Source organism: Ochlerotatus camptorhynchus, unplaced genomic scaffold, assembly GCF_037179485.1.
Source record: "Ochlerotatus camptorhynchus isolate MF236.1 unplaced genomic scaffold, CSIRO-AGI_Acam_v1.1 ptg000189l, whole genome shotgun sequence".
In the NCBI taxonomy this organism is placed as follows: domain Eukaryota; kingdom Metazoa; phylum Arthropoda; class Insecta; order Diptera; family Culicidae; genus Ochlerotatus; species Ochlerotatus camptorhynchus.
In genome coordinates, this window is record NW_027040679.1 from 248,850 (window position 1) to 269,623 (window position 20,774).

Consider the following 20,774-nt stretch of genomic DNA (forward strand, 5'->3'; position numbering starts at 1 on the left):
GGCCCTTTTTCCTCAACTTGCACATCCTCGCGTTGATCGGCTGCCAACCAATCACGCGTTGGCGCATCTTACCCAGCACTACAAAGCCGGTTCTTTGGTAGAAAGTAGCCGCTCGATACCCGCTTTTCCATACCTTTAGTCCCGTCCAGCAAAGTTCCTGCAGTGCTACGACTTCAAAGTTGCGTGGGTGAAGTTCGTCATAGATTAACCTATCGCAGCCCGGGAAGCCGAGCGATTTGCAGTTCCATGTTCCGAGTTTCCAATCGTAGTCCTTATTTCGTCGCGTAGGTCTGTGCCGATTTTTTCCGATCCGTATTTCTTTCTTCAGTATTTGCAACTTTATATTTTTACAGGGCGGCTTGTTGGGCCTGCCCCAATCCCTTGTCTCGCCAGGGGACTATCGTGCACAGCTCTATTTAGAGTCCCACGCTGCGCTGGCACTAGAACGGTGATCAGCCGCTCCTACTGCCTCGACAAACCTCTAGTAGCTCTTCGTCATGTTATTCTTAAACATGATATATGGTAAACTGAAATTAAAATTTCTACCAATAGCAGATTCAATGCTTTAAATCATTAATTTTAAGCTGGATTCGTTAGCATTTTAATTTTAAGCTGGATTCAACTGATTTTTTTTTTTTTAAATTTTGTCTCCCAAATCCCAGTATAAGTAAAAAACCAAACGTAATTTTTTATTTATTTTAGTTCGTGAAAACATGCTATGCCTCTTAGTCTTCGTAGCATGGGATCTAATGATTTTTTCAAATACGGTCTTAGAAGAACTTCTAGAGAGAACTGATGATAATTCCAAGAAAATTTCGAGGGTATTGAATTCGGAGAAAAGTTCAATATTAAATTTACGGTGTATTCCAAGGTAATTTTAAAAATAATTTCAAGTGAATTCTGAAGAGGGGAGAGCATAATTCCAATGCATTTTGAGAAAAATTTTAAGTGAATACCGAGGATAATTCTAAGACCATTTCGAGAAGAATATAGATAATTCTTAGCAGAATTTCCAAACTTTTTTGCGGTGAATCGCGTGAATATTCTTTGGAGAATTGAAGCGAATTACGAAAAAAGCTTCACTCAATTCTTAGAAGACTAATTAAAAATTTGAAACAAATCTTAAGATGAATTCCATGATTTTTTTAGGAGTATTCTGCATAGAATATCTGAACTGTTTTAAAGAAAATTTTAAGGGTTCCCGAGGGAGGTTCTCACATTTATTTTAAAGGAGTTTTTTTAAAAGAGCTCTGCGATGAGTAATGATTTTAAAAAAATGTATTCGACCATTCTATAGAAATTCTGTAAAGTGTTCTATACGAATTTTCAAGGTAGTAAATACTTAGACAAATTTTGCTGTCTTTGTTTTAACCAAGTAATCCTTTAAGCTCAATTGCTTTCGGGCTTATGCTTAATTTAAGTGCATATCGTCCAACTGGAAAAATCTCCAAATTACTAATTGGGATTTTCTGGCCACCATATAAATTTAAAAAATACTTATGCAGTTTAACAGAAGCTAATTGTTAATAGTATAAAAGCGTTCGGCCTAACGAAGTTTTTTTTTTTCGTTTATTTACAAGGCTTTTAGCCATTGGCTGGTTCGCCTTGGGCCGAATGACGTTCTTCAGCCCCCATCATACAAAATGCCCTCCCCCTCCTACTTCAAAACCTGGCTACGCCCTTATACATATCTAAATATTCCCTGTAATAACCAATCATAGGAGGGGTCTATTCATGGACCCCACCGTCGTACCGAAAGGGTTAACTTGTGGTTAATTATTGCTGTACACTGCATATAGTTTGACAGCTGCAAAATCCTCCCATCTTTCGAATGGCATTCAGCAGATGGGATGAGATTGCGTCCCAACCAGCGAATGATGGCTGTATCTTGATAATCGATATTACCTAAGATTTTGTAGATGATTTTCAATTATCTAAATGCTATAGAAACATCAGCAATGAAATGTCAAGGCTAGCTCGACACAATGTTCTGACGGTGTCACTAAGTTTAATTGGAACGTCATGCAATTAGTAAACTCCCAACTAAAAAGCACCCCAACGAGCGAATTATGGCTGTAATTAATTCAATCATTGAGCCACAAATGATTCACTAGTTACTTTTTAGATCCTTTCCGTTCAGTTTTTATGCATTTAATCGGGTTTGCGCTCGACAGAGAACATTTTTCACATTCATTGAGATTCTCTTCAGTTTAATTATATTGCAGTCAGTTCTGAATCCACGTGCATAGTCACTTCATATATATTATATTAACAATATGATCCACTCTTTCGCTTAGCTGGCGAACCGAATTTTTAGCGATGAAAGCACCTCTGTGGCCAAAAAGGCTACCAGTGTATTTGTTTATCGTCACAAGGGGTAAACCAAATCAAAATTTGTGTAATATTTCACATGAATGTATTTCAGCATTTTATTTTATTTGATGACAACAGTGACATGTCAGATACATTTTAAAGCAATGTACACAATGTAATTAATGAAAATAATTTAACTCTTACCTTTGTAATAAGTGCTATATTCGCACCCCTCGATTGTAATTGAATGATTTTTGCTGACCTTTTTCAACGCTAGATGGTGCGTGAAGCAATATTTTGCGGGTCGCCATTGCAACATATGGAAAAGGAATGAATGGATCATATTGTTAATATGATATATTTGGTCACTTGCTAGGAGGAATTTAGCAACTTTCGATGGCTATTTTGTTAATTTACGGTATCAGCAGGAGTGAAATAATCCCCCCCCCCCCCTTTGCATAATTGACGTACCAACCGCATTGTTAACAGAATCAATTGTGTTCATTTGTATGAACTGAGCAAATTATTCAATTAATTTTGCCTGCACGTTTGATATAATCTTACAGCGTAAATAGAACATTCTGCCAGTATTAAATAAATGATTCCAACCGTTTGATCATTCAATTCCATTGAAAGTTTTCCACTTCCTAGAGATAAGCTGTGTGTCCTGTGACTAATGAGATTATTTCCTTATGTAATGGAGATCAAATATTGTACTTCCAGCATACCATTGTACATAATAGATCAAACGTGTGCAAGAGTGTGTGCCTTGCCTATTACCTCGTTAACCACCACAACATTACCGGCCAACGAGCGTCAATAATACACTGACTTTGGTGTTGACCTGAATAAATCCGATTGGCAAACGGCAATTGCATTGTTGTCGCTCATTTAATTATTTCAACTGCATTCTCTGAGGCTTCCTTTGCAATCTCATATTCGTCCAGATCAAAGAGTGCTTCTTCGAGCATTTCCAGCTTTTCATGGTTGACCAAGTGGTATTAAATTAAACGGATTCATAGATTGATTATGCTGACATTGTGACTAACAATTAGCGTATTTTAAAGAATGGTTTACCGATTCGTTTATTTTCTACTTCCGGTTTGCTATAAAAAGAGTGCACTTTTTATGTCTTTTAAAAAGGATATAAAGCTCTGCAATTCGCCATCAAACTTTTACGAACTGAACTGTTTTTCACAACCACTCATCCCTCGCCCGTGGATCGGATCAAGAACTTCGCCGCTCCATTAACCGTGAATTATGACTGGGACTGTCCCATTGTCCCAAATGACTGGCCGTGTCCTTTTCCACTCATCCCATCCCAAACAAGGCAGTGGCTCACGTTGAAGATGATGCGCTCCGGAATTTAAAATTCAAATGAAATAAGCTTTCCTGCGAACACTTATTGCACGCTCTGATCCACTGAACTTCCTTTTCCCGGCTGGAATAAGGTTACCTTTTGAATAAAATAGAACCCCGTTTGTAAATTAGAAAAAAGAACGCCATTTATAACCTTGCATCTCAGGTTCTCTTCCGCCTGGTCCAGTGTGTTTTTAGCGTCGTAAAAAAAAGGAAATCCAACCAGACGATGACAAAAGAAAGGATTTTCCTTAAACCTCCCGCTTTCGAAGCACTCTCACACTTACACCAATTGCGTTTCAGTGCATCGCCATCGTCGCCGTCATCGTCGTTGTCAGCCATGATTGTGTAGAGTGGGAAAGATTTCCGTAGCAAAAACCGGACACTCGATCGTTAAATGTTTCCACCGTTCGCTGCCACCCACTGTCCCCAGGCACGTCCTTCGGATTGCCCAAGTCCGACCCGATGCGACGGATGGAAAGCTTCGGTAGAACCCCATTCATCAAAATCTTAGATTAAAATGGATTTTAAAAATTTATGAGATCCACTTTCCTTTCAACGCCAAAGAGTCTATTCCGAATCATGGAGATGACGATGACGGCGACGATGACGACAAGAGATCCAGTTTTTCATGGTATTGTTTGGATCCCGGACAGAACGGGATGTGAGGTTATGGGACTTGGGATATTTCTTTTCTTCGTTGGTACAATGGACAGAACCTCGAGCAGACGTTCAACAGCTTAGAGTTTGGGAGTGGCAAAAGGAGCCTTGATGGGTATTGGGGATTGTTAGATTAGTGGATTAGTTAGATAGTGAAATGTGTTTATCAGTTTTCCAGAGGGAGCGCTGTCTGTGTGCATTATTGGTTTTTATGATTTACGAGTAATAGTTGAAGAGTTGAAAATATGAACAAAATTTTTTGATGTTACTGTCAGTTTTAATACATAAGGAGTGGAGTTTCGAACGCCTTTAGATACGGTTGTGTTTTAAGTTTGTTCTCTGTTTTGTGCGTGCGTTCGCTTTCATAGTTTTCGGCTGCATTTGCCGGATAAGCGCTGGCGCTCTGCCTCCCGGACGTGTATGTGATTGGTAGTTTTCTCGCTTTCCAGGGAGTTTTAGAATAGAGAAAGAAAACGTGATTCAACATGTTTGCAAGCATCAGAAGAGATGTCACAATCTGCGTTGTCTGATTTTCTCCCGGACCAGAAATTAGTGGCATCGCGAGTGATAATTTTTAATTTCAGTTTATTTACGCCAGCTGGGTGGCAGCCCTATCTTGTTTGCCTTGCCTTGAAAAGAGCTAACATCGCTGCGGGCCCGCGAATCGTGGGCCCCACTGACAGCTCATAATTTGTAAATAAATAGAAGATTCAAGCCAGAATTCCAAAAAAGGCGAGACTGATATTTTAGATATTCTTAATATTTTTGCTTACATTTTGTGAAAAATAAACTTAGAACTCATAAAATATTATTTTCTGATTTTCTACCACGAAGTCAACCATTTATATGGCATAAAAGGGAAAATAATTCCATTTGATAAAAATAAGACAATAGGCCTTTTTAATAGAAACTAAACGATCGATTCAATCTCTGGTGGTGAATAGAAGAACGTCAAAAAGAGTGTTGTGAGCATACATTTTTGCATTGAGACATAGGAAGCGGAACACTTTTTTACTTTTCCTGATAAATTGATTCATCTGAGATGCTGCAAAACTTAATCTACAGTTGAAAAATTTAATTCTGTATCGTTTTTGAAAATATCCTGCTGGTGTTCAGAAATATTTTTGTTGAGAAAAATGGAAAATTAGAAAAGTGCCTTAGTGGTTATGATCTTCCGGATTTCTTGTGTGTGAATAGTTGAGGTGCAAATCAGTTCAGATTTGTGGAAAATCGTACAATAAGACAATTACCGATGGAAATTGGCAAGATTTTGAATGAAAAATGCTGTTATTTGCGTTGGGGAAAATACTTATTCTGATGTAAACAAACGGTTTGGTTGACGTTTCTTCTCGAACTCGCGTGGCGCACTCTACGCTGGTGGTGCATTAAAAAGGCGTATTCAGTCACGCCATTTTTGCAGTTCACACTTGAATTGTGACGTTTCAGATGTTGTTTTCAATAACATGGCGGCATATCACCCAGCTGATTTACGCGCTGCAAGGTGCGTGAAAGAGCTCGGCACAATCGGTGTTGATGTTGGCTCGCTTGCAACTTTTTTTTTTGCAAAAAAATAAGTGTTTTCGAAAGAAATTGATCGAAAGTGTACCAAAAGTGCTTCTGAACGTGTTTTGCGGTTTATGTCAGTGAAAATTCTGTATCACAAAATTGCTCACCGAGTTCGCTTTTTTTTTTGCCGTTCTTATACATTTCTCGATTGCATTTTCGAGGGGACGTCCGGAGAGCTTTGAGATTTATGCGTTGTTGCTTTTGCGGGCAGACGCGTTGGTCGCCGGTAAGGGCCAGTAAGTGCTGCCAGCAGATGAATCAAGAGGTATTCGAAACAAAATTGGTAAGAAATGTCCATTCAAATCAATTTAATACAGTTGGTTAAATTTCAAAACTATATACGTGCCAGATTTGGAAATAATATTTTTTGAATCTGGAAGTGTGTTTATGATACCATTATCCATTTGATACAGGTAGAGTGAACATGTGGGGCTTATTGCAAGTAAAAGTGACCTCGGAGTGGTCGTGAATTACCAGGCATTCTGGTGGCTTCTTTCGTACGCTCAAAGACACTCGTAGTGACGTCACAACATTTGTTTGAATTAGTGTTTGCATTGGAATTTTAATATGAATTATAGAATTTCTGTATGAAACCAAAATGTATGATTGTTCTTCCACTGAAGGTTAAGATATTTTATAGACTATTATATTATCAAACTGAATACCATGAAAAAAAAGGCATGCCGGTGAGTTTGTGCCCATTTTCAAGAAAGGAGCTATTATAAAAATCCAAAACGCCAGCTGATATTTCCCGGAGAATTTACAAAAGAATACAGTCAAGCACAATCATCATGCAAACATAGCTAGGATTTGCTGTATTGCATGTTTCGCAAATTTGCTTTCGAGCGTTATGACGTCGTGACCAGCCTCTCCCACTATATTTACATTTTCCCTCTACCAAACCAAAAGAGAGGGCTAGATCTCCACACCTTGTATAGACCAGGTTGAGTCGAAGCAACCATGGAAGTAACCTTTCGATTTTTTTTCATCCTTCGTTGGCTTACCCAAGTTACAATTTTGGTTTTATAATGGTTTGGTTCTTAGGCTATTGACAACGGGTACCAACTTGAATTTTTAACTGGAGCAACTATAATGGACAAGTTTACAAGGAGGAATGTCTCCAGAAGAGAATTTTGCCATTCATTCAGTCACACAAAGGTCCCGTAAAGTTCTAGCCATACCTAGCCAGCTCCCATAACAGCAGGGATGTTATTGAGCATGAGCATGTTATTGCCAGATCGTCTGTCAGTACAGTCAAGAATGCTTATTGCCAGGATAACGGGGGCGTGAATAAGGAACCGAGAATAAGGATACCCACAGCTTATGGGATTTTCACTAATGGTGGTGGATTATCTCATTTGTTTCAATACATAGAGCTATACTGTCTTCGACAAAGTAGTTGTAATGAGATAGATCAACAAGCCTGTGTCATTGGATTCAGGTTTAATTGGGAACTACGCCGCTAAGGACGCTTCACTTTTCCGTTACTTATGACGGGTGCTATAATATATGGATCTTAGGTCCAACATAGAATATTTCGTGATCCTGGCCATATAGAAAGTTACTGTCTTGAGCAAAGTTGTTCAAGTGACCAAGTCCTTTCGGATGGTGGCCATAATAGTTCAGAAATTTCTCACTACGCAGCGCTAGTGTGCATGTGAACTTCCTATATAAACTGTATCTCGAGAACCTGGCCATACAGAACATTGCTGTCTTGAGCAAAGTTGTTCAGGTGACCAAGTCCTTTCGGATGGTGTCCATATTATTTAAGAACTCTCTCACTACGCGGCGCTAGTGTGCACATGAACTTCCTTAATATGTTATTTCTGGAAAGCTTGTCCATATAAGATGTTGCTGTGCAATGCGAGGAAACGAAACGAAATAGGGATGACGTGTAGAGATGCTGTAAATCGATTTCGGACGTAATTTTAAAATCCAGGATGGCGGCCATCGATTCAAGAAAAACTGTAGAATACCCTACAATATGGGTAACAGTAATGTCGAGCAGAGTGCAAAAATGCACGATTTGCTAAAGGATGTCGAAACGTTGCCACTTGCTCAATGATACGTTATACACATTATACTAATTATACGCAATATGCTTGGTAAGCATTATTCAAAAAAAAAATAATGCGAGGCAAGATTTTGAGCTCCAAAATACCTTAAAACATTAATTAGATCAAATTCATCTTCTTAATGGATTATCGCCAAACCTACCCCGTAAACGGTCCACGTTAACTGTGCTGAACTGATACGAGGCTATCCATAGCCACTAAATGTCCCTTTGAAAGCCAATTGCCACCATTTTGAATCCTAAAATGGTGGCAGACATCGATTTTGGGCCTATACACGTCATCCCCATTAATAGTTTACGTTAAAGCAAAGGCCGCCATCTTCAGTTTCAAAATGGCGAGTGGCATCGATATCTGATCTCTACACGTCGTTCCCTATCCAAAAATACCCATTTTGTGGAATTTGACAGTTTTCTTGAACCGATGGCCACCATCTTGGATTCCAAAATGACGTCTGGCATCAATCTCCGGACTTTAAACGTCGTACCCTTTCTGGAAATACCCATATTGTAGGATATTTGACAGTTTTTCTTAAACCGATTGTCGCCATCTTGGATACCAAAATAACGTCTGGCATCGATTTCCAGCCTATACACGTCTTCCCTTTCCAAAAATACCCATATTGTAGGGTATTTGACAGTTTTTCTTGAATCGATGACCGCCATCTTGGATTTTAAAATGGCGTCCGAAATCGATACACAGCCTCTCTACACGTCATCCCTATTCCGTTTCGTGTTCTCACATTGCACAACAACATCTTATATGGACATGCTTTCCAGAAATAACATATTAAGGAAGTTCATGTTGAAACTAGCGCTACGTAGTGAGAGAGTTCTGAACTAATATGGCCACCATTCGAAAGGACTTGGTCACTTGAACAACTTTGCTCAAGACAGTAACTTTCTATATGGCGAGGATCACGAACTATTCTATATTGGAACTAAGATCCATATATTATAGCACCCGTCATAAGTAACATAAAAGTGAAGCGTCCATAGCGGCGTCGTTCCCAATTAAACCTGAATCCAATGACACAGGCTTGTTGGTCTATCTCATTACAACAACTTTGTCGCAGACAGTATAGCTCTATATATTGTAACAAATGAGATTATCCACCACAGCCCCCTTTAGTGTAAATCCTATAAGCTGTGGGTATTCGTGGGTATTCGCGGATAGCCCGGCAATAAGGATCCGGCAATAAGGGATACCAGCAATAAGGAATCCGGCAATAAGGATTCCTGACCGTACACAGAGAACCAATAGACGATGCCTGGGACTAGCAATCATCCTCAATTGGTGATCTCAAACTAGGCAATACCAGCGCCGACCGCACCCGAATACAGGTCAAGAAAGGAAGGGGTAGGAATGTGTTGACGTGGAACTCGCTTTAATGCAAGCCGAGAACATCTCTGCACTTCCACGAGGAATCACTGGGATATTGGGTAATAGGGTTGGGTTTGCTGCAGGATTCGTTTTGGTAAACGATAAGCTTAATTGATGTACTAACGAACATTAATCGCGAAAGAGCTTGAGATTGAACCCACGATCTTCTGTTCAGTAAGCAAAAACGTTTGCCACTGCTGTGTTACCTGACTTATAACGAATATACGTTGTAAACGAGTACCCGTACATCGTATGACTTGTTTAATTTTGTATAGCATTTGCAATGTAAAATTTGAAGAACTATACGTTGTATTCGGGGTATTCGTATACAACGTATATTCGTTATAAGTCAGGTAACACAGAAGGCAAACGAGCTCATTTTTAATCATCGAGTTTTTGTTGTTGCCATTTTGTCACACTAACAAATAAAGAGCCACGAATCTTGGATGTGGCCTGAGATTAGACTCATGATGTTCTCCTCAGTAAGCAAAAACGATCGCTATAAGGCCACCGAGCCCCTCCTGTTACATCATACCTTTACTCGAATTGTTGTAACGATTCAAACCCGGCACCGACGATGACAAATTTTGCAAAATACACGATAACCAAACGATTTAACCATAAATCTCTTTAATATTAAAAAAAACCTAGGATTTCGTTTTTCTGCTCAGTAAGCAAACTACTGCTACCGGCTATCTTTCAAATCCGAAAACTAAAAGCTACGAAAAAGGACTTAGGCCTTCATGAAGTTCAACTTTCACGCGACGTTCATTGTTTCGATTTGCTCTTTACGCAGGTTATCGTGTATCTTACATCATAACTAGCTTTGACCGACGTAATGATTGTTAAGGCCCTGATTAATATTCAAATTTACCCCTCACCCCTAACGCAGCCATCAGAAAGTTGATCCCTAACAACACAAGCCGAAGCCACACAATCATTCAACATGTAAAGTACGTTAAGAATAAATTTTGTATGAAAAGTATTACTGATGCTGCATTGTTTTCCTTATATCTTGGAATTTAATCGATTTGATTAAATCAAAATCCACATTTGACATTTTGGGTTTTAATTCCAGTCTGGTCTGATTAATTCACCAGGCATCTGGACATGCCCAAAACTGACCAATGTGGTCCGCGGTATTTGAAATGGCCACAAATGATTTAGTTATCATATTGCGCAGTAATTTGTGTTGCCACATGTTTGATTTTATTCCTAACCGGTAAATTTAGTATCATGGCTCTCATTCCCCGGAACATGCTCCTGCCAAATTTCCAGCACCAGTTGACCGGTTCTAAATCTGTTCAATAATGTTCTATGGGATCATGATAGTTTTCATTTGGTGGTTGTTGCGTACATTTCGCATTAGTGGTTGTGAATAGGATCGCCGAGAAGCCAAACACGTCTACTTCGATGATCTACGCAAAAGTAAAACTTTATTCTCAAAACTCTGGGTAAATCTACGCATATGGGTGCGTGCATCGAATAGCAAACTTTTAAAAAAGTATAAAGCATGTATATCACTGATTGTTGAATGCCGTGCGGTACATTGCACTTTGTGATCATACGCGTTTTATCGACTCTACACTGTATACCGAGAAATACGACTTAGTTCCCAACATCTATGTTTTTCAGAACTTGTCCCGCCTATATAGTCGACCGATTCTAGATTATGTTCAGCAGCATTCAATGTTATCATAATATCTTTTATTTACTGGTTGTTTCGTATATTTCGGTTATGTGGTTGCCGACAAACATCACTTAGTTCCCGAATTCCACGATGATTGGGTCTTCTTCTTCTTCTTCTTCCTCGCATTTAAAGCTTATCGCGTATGGCATATTAGCTTTTTGCGTGCTCTCAATTTAGTGTTCTAGATGCACTTTCACAGTTGTTAATTGAGAGTTTTCGATGCCTGTACCATTTTTGCATTAGTATAATTGTGTGGCAAGTACAATCATACTCTATGCCCAGGGAAGTCGAGAAATTTTCCAACCCAAAAAATTCCTAGACCGGACCGGGAATCGAACCCAGCCACCTTCAGCATGGTCTTGCTTTGTAGCTGTGCCTTTACCGACTGAGCTAAGGAAGGTGTTTGGGTCTTGTTCCATCCATATCTCCGGAACCAATTAATCGATTGAAAATCTATTAATTAAAATGCTATATAATCATGGTACCTTTCATTTGGTGGCTGTTGCGTGCAATTCGGTAGAGTGGTTGATGAACAATACTTTTAAGTGCACGCTCTCACACCCACACATACACAGACATTTTCTGATCCCGTCATGCTGAGTTGATTGGAAGACTACTAGAAAAAAATATCAATGGTTTTAAAAAAAGTTAAAGAAAAACAAAAACTCAAAAACGTGAAAAAAGAGTTGATCAAAAATAAGCCCAATGGTAAATTTACTCCACCATTATTCAATTTGACTGAACCAGAGTACCATAATTTTCGGGGTACATTGTCATTACACTGGAGCTGTCAAGTAGTTCCCGGGGTGTCAAATACCCAACAATATGGCTATGTTCGGAACGACGACTCCGCCACCATTTTGGAATGCAAGATAGCTAAAGATAAGCAGTGGCCTTCTCTTCCTAAACCGGCAACTGATGCAGATCTACACATAAACAATAGAGCAGTGATGAACAAGCGACAAAGGTCCGTCGAATCGGAAACAACAATCAGCCATACGAAAAAAGTTAACACGAACGAACCAACTTCCAGTGATAGTGATTGCAGCCTGACCATCGTGAGTTATATTTGTCCCATCACGCAGCGACCAGACAAGATCCCGTCGTTTGAGTGGATTGGAGATGAACAGCAGAAACGTGCTTTGATCGAGGATTACAAGCAGAAAGTGTATGCTTTGTACCTAGCGCAGCAAAATGAACGAGACGAAAAAAATTGAATTGTTTTTTTTTTATGATACTTGGCTCCGTTGAGTCTTTCTAGACATATGAGCCTTACAAATAAACTGTTGCGACCCAGAACTTATAGTACTAACACGAAAGCACTAAATTACGAGCAAATTATACAAACAAAATGAATTATAAATTAACTTAAAAATACCCACCACCCAGAACACCGCTTCTACACTTATACATCTATATACATCCCAAATTGATTACCCTTCACCTCACACTGAACACGACAAATAAATCAGTTACCTAAGAACTACAAAGCAACACAGACCAGTTTCTGCACTCTCGTCCGAAAACTATCTCGGTTCGCGCCAGTCCGCCCAGTGATTGAAACCACAATTTCGCCGTTGTACACAAGTTCGCCTTTGTCGTCGTGCCGGCCAGATTCCGGCAATCAAGCAAGAACATTTGGTGCCGAAACCCGGGAACACATCCCGGACAGTGATTGCGTTCCAACGGAACAATCAATTCGTCGCGAACATTTATAACCATTCGAACCGTCCCGCGTGTGCTTTCACTGCGTGTATCTGCCCAGTACAATAGAAGCTACCGTTTAGTTATTGTTTCTCCTCACGCTGAGGTTCTACATTGTTAGTGCGACTATTGTGAGGAAGATTGCCACGCCGCTCCCGCAAAGAGTGTTGTGCTGTTGGAGATAATTAATTACCGGTTGCTGCTGTCGCTGTTTTGGACTGCATAGGATTTGGACCGCCCCAGAGTGCCGTCGTCAAAGTACCCGTTTGGCCAACCATCGTCGCAGTATCGCCGAGAAGATTTCCTCCAAACAGTCCACGTCGTAACGATCGAAAGGTTAAGTACGGTCGAAGCAGGTGAGTGACCTCTTTTTCTTTGTTGAGGCAGAATGGCTACCGCCACGCGGAGCAAGAAAGCCAAGCAGTTGAAACAACTGGCTGCCAAGCGGGGCAACCTACTGCAATCAGCGCAATTGATTCGCGAATTTGACCAAAATTATGATATTTCGCAAGCAGCCGAGATTCCATTTCGGCTTGATCGTTTGGACAAGTTATGGGATGAGCTGGAACACGTTGATATGGAGCTTGAAGCACTTTGCGGTGAAGACCCTGGCGCCGCTGAAACTCGTGCCGAGTTTCAGAACTTGTACTATAGATTGAAGGGTTCACTTACGAGAAAGCTTCCAGCTCCTACCCAAGCCAATCCACCTGCTCCCGTACAACAACAGCAGATTATGCTCCCTTCCTCTGGTGTGCGCCTCCCAGAGCTAAAAATCCCAGAATTTGATGGGAACCCTGAAGATTGGTCTGGCTTTCATGACTTGTTTAAATCCATGATCCATGACAACTACCAATTAACAAACATTCAGAAGCTACATTATCTTCGAGCTTCGTTGAAAGGGGATGCTGCTCGTATCATCTCTTCTCTTGCCGTTTCTACGTACAGCTACACTGTTGCGTGGAAGTTGATAACGGATCGTTACGAGGACAAGAATTTGTTGATCAAGCAACACATCTCTGCGCTTTTTTCGGTTTCTCCGCTGCGGAATGAGTCCGCTTCTGGCCTTTCTGAACTGGCAGATGAGTTCGAGAAACACGTGAAAATCTTGGACTCTCTAGAAACCAAGGCGCAGCATTGGGATTCTGTGTTGGTGGAGCTCCTTTTCAGTCGTATGGATGCCACCTCACAGAAACAGTGGGAAAATAACCGTGACAAAACCCAGCGTCCTTCGTACGACGATCTCATAAAGTTTATCCATGATCACTCACGCACACTGCAGTCCCTCAAGCTCTCCCAATTAGTTTGTACACCGTCGATGGAGACCAAGCCTACGAAGTCACGACAAGTGTTGGCCCATTCGGCCACAGAACAAACTCCTAAATGCGCTGCGTGCAAACAAGCGCATTTTCTGTTCCAATGCGAGGTCTTTCGTGATCAAACTCCGCATCAACGTTTCGATTTAGTTAAACGGAACAACCTATGCATCAATTGCATCAAAGCATCCCACCAAGCAAGAAACTGTACCAGTGGGTGCTGCAAGTATTGCCAAAAGAAGCACCACACTTTGCTTCATCTCCCGTCGTCCGCCTCCTTGATGACGGGTGGAGCTCCACCACACAGTCAACACACTGAATTCCCAATGCATGAAACAAATCCCAATCTGTCGCATTCTCCTCCGGTTCCGTTCAATAGTGGCCCGGATGTCACTTCGGTCAATCGTGCGTACCCGCTCTCGTCGCCGTCGGTATTTGCGCCTCACCTGCCCCCGTCGGAAATAGTCACACCTCCTTTCACCGCCTGTCAAACCGTCGCACCAGCAAATGTTGGTGAAAATACAGTGATTTTGTACACCGCACTAGTGAATATCCACGATAACCTCGGACACAGTCAAATCGCTCGTGCACTCCTAGACAGCGGCTCGCAGTCAAGTTTCGTTTCCGAGTCGTTGTGCCAACGTTTATCGCTCAACCGAGTGAAGATCAACATGCCTGTAAGCGGCATTGGGCAAGCAATTGTCAACGTACGTTACGTAGTCTCGGTGAGCATCTCATCCCGATTTGGGTCACAACAATTCCCATTGCATTGCCTGGTGTTGCCGAAACTAACGGTGAACCTTCCAACGAAGACGGTGGATATTAACACGTGGAAAATTCCCAAGCATCTACCGTTAGCAGACCCACACTTCTATCAAAGTCATGGTATCGATTTAATTATCGGTGCCGAGCTTATCCCGTTCATTCTGCAATCCGAGCAGATTCCGTTCGATGACCAGCTACCACCACTCCAGAAGACAAGCTTCGGATACGTATTCTCGGGAAAGGTTCCCGCTTCGATGACCACTCCACTTACCTGCTTGGTCTCCGCTTTCGACAACCTGGACGCACAGGTGAAAAGGTTCTGGGAAGTGGAAAACTTTGATGTCGGGAAATGCCTGACTGCCGAAGAACAACAGTGTGAAGCCCACTTCGCATCTACACACAGTCGCAATGCCGACGGTCGTTATGTAGTACGTCTACCAGTTAGGCAAGAACTTCTACCGTCTATTGGAGACACGTGGAACACAGCAGCTCGTCGATTCTCTGCCCTTGAAAGACGGTTCCGCTCCGATGAAACACTATACAAGAGCTACACCGATTTCATGGAGGAGTACGAACGGTTAGGCCACATGGAGGAAGTGAAGACTCGCGTCGCGTTACCCCAGTATTTCCTGCCCCATCACGCAGTCCATCGTCCCGACTCGTCAACAACCAAAATAAGAGTTGTGTTCGACGGCTCGGCTAAAAGCAGCAACCAGCTCTCCTTGAACGATCTTCTTCTCACAGGACCAACAGTTCAGTCTTCCATGTTGTGCATCGTTGTCAACTCTCGTTTCCACCGATTCGTCATGAAAGCAGACGTGGAGAAAATGTTTCGACAGGCTTTGGTTCATCCAGACGATCGCCTACTACAGCAAGTTGCGTGGCGCCGAAACGAATCAGAGCCACTGAAAACCTATTCCTTGAACACTGTCACCTACGGCACATCTTGTGCTCCGTATCTAGCAACCAGAGTCCTAAACCAGCTGGCAGACGATGAAGGGCATGACTTTCCACTGGCTGCCCCCATTGTCAAGAAAGATTTTTATGTGGACGATGTTTTAACTGGATCCGAGAGCATCGAAGCTCTAGTTAAAACCAGCATACAGCTGACCGAATTACTAAAGCGAGGTGGTTTCAATCTGCGGAAGTGGAGCGCGAATCACCCCAGTATTCTGGAACATTTTCCAGAGGAACTAAAGGAGCATCAGTTGCCGCTAGAACTCGACCGATCTGCATCGATCAAGGCACTGGGCCTACTATGGTTTCCAAAGGAGGACGTATTTGGATTCAAGGTCCCTGATTTTCCAGCCCTGCCACACGTTACGAAGCGCCTCGTACTATCGGAGATGTCGCAGTTATTTGACCCCTTGGGTCTGGTCGGTCCAGTGGTGGCCAGTGCGAAGATGTTTGTGCAGCGATTATGGCAGGAGAAACTTAGCTGGGACGAAAAGCTGCCGGAAATTCTGCAATCATGGTGGCTGTCCTTCCGAGCAGGAATTGGTATCGTTCGGAATCTTCGAGTCCCTCGGTGGGTGTTCGAAGAGAGTGCAAAGAGCTACGAGTTGCACTGTTTTGTCGACGCTTCTTCCAAAGGGTATGGGGCGTGCATCTACACGGTATCAACAGGACCTTCCACTAAACGAACAAGCCATTTGCTCATAGCAAAATCACGTGTTGCTCCAGTATGTGGTTATTCCATCCCACGGTTGGAACTCTGTGCAGCTGTACTGGGAAGCCAGTTGGCTGATACCATTCGTAGAACAACCAAGTTTGACTCTACGGTCACGTTCTGGTCAGATTCATCGATCGTTTTGCACTGGATTAATTCACCACCGTCGTCCTGGAAGATATTCGTGTCCAACCGAGTATCGGAGGTCCAGAAACTCACACAAGGATCCCAGTGGCGGCACGTTCCAACCCTAGAAAATCCCGCCGATCGTATATCTCGCGGGGTACAACCAGATGATATCAAGAACGATGCACTGTGGTGGCATGGGCCGTCCTACTTGCTGAATGAAGTGGAATCGTGGCCAGCTCCGATAATTCCATTGACGTCGACCGACATTCAGCAGCAGACACCTGAGCAGCGGCAAACGGTTGTACTCCTAAGTGTCACATTTGACGATTCGCTAATCCACGATTACTCACAACTGTCGCATCTTATCAAAGTTTCTTCATTCTGTCAACGTTTCGCAAAAAACTGCCGATTGCCGAGGATGGCTCGTACAGTGGGACCAATCACTCCGGTCGAATACGACAGTACTTTGAAGTCACTCATCCGTGTTACGCAAGCTGCATGTTTCCAGCAGGAACTGCGCCACCTGCGGCACAATGATCAAGAACGGATGGCCCTGCGAAAGGTTGACTTCAAATCACCATTAAAAGACCTTGATGTGTGGATCGATGACACCGGTCTTCTCAGATTGAATGGACGGCTAGCAAACTCACCTGGATCCTTCGACAGCCGCCTCCCGATCATACTACCGGCCGACCACCACCTTTCAAGATTGATCGCCAACTCCGTTCACCATCAAACACTGCATGCAGGACCCACACAGCTCCTGGCAACAATCCGTCAGCGCTTCTGGCCAATACGCGGAAGAGATCTAGCTCGAAGGACAGTCCACCATTGCGTGACTTGTTTTCGTTTTCATCCCCCAGCAAGCAACCAGTTTATGGCTCCACTACCATCAAGCCGTGTCACTGCAGCGAAAGTATTCGAGCATACGGGGCTGGATTACTGTGGGCCGTTTTTCGTTCGACCATTGGCAGGTAGAGGCGCGTCGGTAAAAATCTGGGTCGCAGTGTACGTCTGTTTCGCCGTAAAAGCCGTAGTCCTCGACATCGTCGCCGGGTTGTTGACGGAGTCGTGCGTCAATTCGTTGAGGCGCTTCGCGAGTCGTGTCGGGCGTGTTCGTACAATACACTGCGACAACAGCACTACGTTCGTCGGAGCGCGTCGAGAAGTTATGGAGATGCGACAAGCTTTGGTTGATCAACTCAACGGCACTGCATGGACCACCGAATGTTTGGAGAAAGGCATCGAGTTCCAGTTTATTCCACCACGTGCGCCGCATTTCGGCGGCCTATGGGAGGCTGCAGTAAAGGCCTTCAAGCGGCATTTCTGGAAGATCATCGGAGCAGCTCCACACCACTACGACGATATGCGCACAGTTGTTTCCCAAGCTGAATGTATACTGAACTCCAGACCATTGACGCCTCTTTCCAACGACCCGCAGGATCTCTCTGTCCTGACACCCGGCCATTTTTTGCTAGGAGAGTCCCCCTTTCATTTGCCGGAGGCAGACCTTTCTCAGGTGCCAACCAATCGTCTCAACCATTTCCAGGCCACACAACGCTCCGTCCAAAATCTCTGGAAGCGTTGGTCCACGGAATACATCGGGCTTCTCCACCAACGGCCAGCTAAGTGGAGGAAATCCCCAACCGAGTTTCACGTCGGGACCATGGTCTTGGTGAAGAAAGATAACGTTCCTTCGATGCAATGGCCCCTTGGCAGAGTTGTGGCCATCTATCCCGGAAGTGACAACATCGTGCGCGTAGTGGATGTGCGCACGCAACTAGGTATTCGACGCCGTGCAACATCTGAACTATGCGTCCTTCCCATCGAAGATCAGGGTCCAACGAAGGCACACGATTGTGAAACAGTCACCACCAACTCTTCTTGAATGCTGCGCTTCAACGGGGCCCGGTGATGTTGCGACCCAGAACTTATAGTACTAACACGAAAGCACTAAATTACGAGCAAATTATACAAACAAAATGAATTATAAATTAACTTAAAAATACCCACCACCCAGAACACCGCTTCTACACTTATACATCTATATACATCCCAAATTGATTACCCTTCACCTCACACTGAACACGACAAATAAATCAGTTACCTAAGAACTACAAAGCAACACAGACCAGTTTCTGCACTCTCGTCCGAAAACTATCTCGGTTCGCGCCAGTCCGCCCAGTGATTGAAACCACAATTTCACCGTTGTACACAAGTTCGCCTTTGTCGTCGTGCCGGCCAGATTCCGGCAATCAAGCAAGAACATAAACAGATTGAAAAAAGGACACTAACGACATATAGTAAGAGAGTTCTGAACTAATATGACGATCATTCAAAAGGACTTGGTGACCTGAACAACTTTCTATAAGACCAGAATCTCGTGAACCCAAATTATATATTATAGCGCCCGTCATAAGTAGTTGAACTTGAAGCGCCTCTAGTGGCATAGTTTCCAATTTAACCTAAATTCAATGGCATAAGTTTGATGGTCTAACCCAGAACAATAACTTTGTCGAAGATAGTATAGTTTTATAGGGGAAATGGCTCAAATGTTGATAGATGAACGCGTCATTAGGACGATACATATGAATATTTTGGTCGCTGTTAAAAATTTACATACATTACATACATTTCCCCTATATTGAAACAAATGATATAATCCTTATATGCAGATAGTCAGGCAAGAAGAATCCGGCAATAAGTATTCCTGACTGTATTTCCAATAAATTTACCAATTCACTCGAAACAGTATGATATCAAATCTTCTGATTGCTCCTAATTGTTTCTTTTTGCTTCAATTTAAAGCTTGACGTTATCTTCCGAAAATTAATAATTACAAAAATCGACACATCTACCATGTAAGCTCTCCAAAGGCAGCGATTCTAGGTACTTTCAGTGCTCATAGAAACTCAAACCACCAGGGGCAACCACAATTTGAAATTCATTTCCTGACAAATCGCCGACATGAAAAATGAATTTACAAAACTATCATGTCCCATCAGAATCTCCGGTCGTTTACAGAAATAAAAATCATCACGGGAAACATTCCGGGCGAGGACAGCTAACGAGGAATCTCTCGTTGTTGTCACAATAAAAATTTCCTCGCCGTATCATTTTTTTTGCCATCCAATCCTCGTCCTACGGGCAGAAATTCGGGAACAGATGTGCTGCACAAATAATACCCACTGCACCACCGGGGAAACAGAAATGATAGAGACAGGAGTGAAAAAACGTAGATATGACCGATCTTTTTTTTTCGTTTTTGCACGATTGTTGAAAAAATACGCAAACCGCTGCAAGGTAACTTCCACCCCATTTTCCCTGCCGGAACCCATCGAACCCATTTTCCATCCTGAACGTTTTGGATTTTCATCGTCTGTTTTTTTACTGTTTTCCTTTTTTCCGCTCCGCAGGTATCCTGGATACGGCACCGAGATATCCACATTCTGACCGTCGGGAGCTACACCTACACTTCGGACCAGCGCTTCCAGGCGACGCATCACAAAAACACCGACGACTGGACGCTGCAGATCAAGTGGGCCCAGAAGCGGGACGCCGGCATCTATGAGTGCCAGATTTCGACGCAGCCGGTGCGCAGCTATTTCGTTACGCTGAGCGTTGTCGGTAAGTACATTGTGCACACCCTGTTTCGTAGCAGTTAGCATTATCTCAATGCGATGACCCGAATCGGAACTTTAATTGGGATCCATATATTTTGGCTTGCAGTGTAAAAACGTCGAGCGGGAATTACAGAGCAATAACAAAAAAGATCGCTGTGCTCGAAGGCAAGCGATTTCAGTTTTCAATTTCGTTCCTAAATTGCATGTTTCAGATACATTGACGGGGAAGGACGGGGCAGGATAGCCACACTCAGGATGACATAATTTCTACATAGGGGAATTTACGTATTCTCGTCAATCTAAGCAGCGTCCGCACTTCTATTAGCATTTTCACAGCGTCACGCACATATAGGGTTACGGTATGTAATGTGGGTCTAGTCCTTTCATTCGGCCTATCACGCAAATAAATAATTAATTAAGGAATATTACACAAAAAATAAGGAAAATATTGATCACTGATGATTGATAAATGTGTACCACACACAAATCAATTTATATCACAACATTTCAATACATTTTCAGCTCTCG

General features: G+C 42.6%; 1 protein-coding gene across 1 annotated transcript in view; it reads left to right on the forward strand.

Moving 5' to 3' along the window:
* The window catches only part of LOC135702243 (kin of IRRE-like protein 1), a 185,540-nt gene that overhangs the window by 49,387 nt on the left and 115,379 nt on the right, over nt 1-20,774 (forward strand). The window contains exon 4 of the mRNA XM_065223277.1: nt 20,040-20,250. Within this exon, the coding sequence (XP_065079349.1) occupies nt 20,040-20,250 (211 nt within the window). The remainder of the gene's footprint in view (nt 1-20,039; nt 20,251-20,774) is intronic.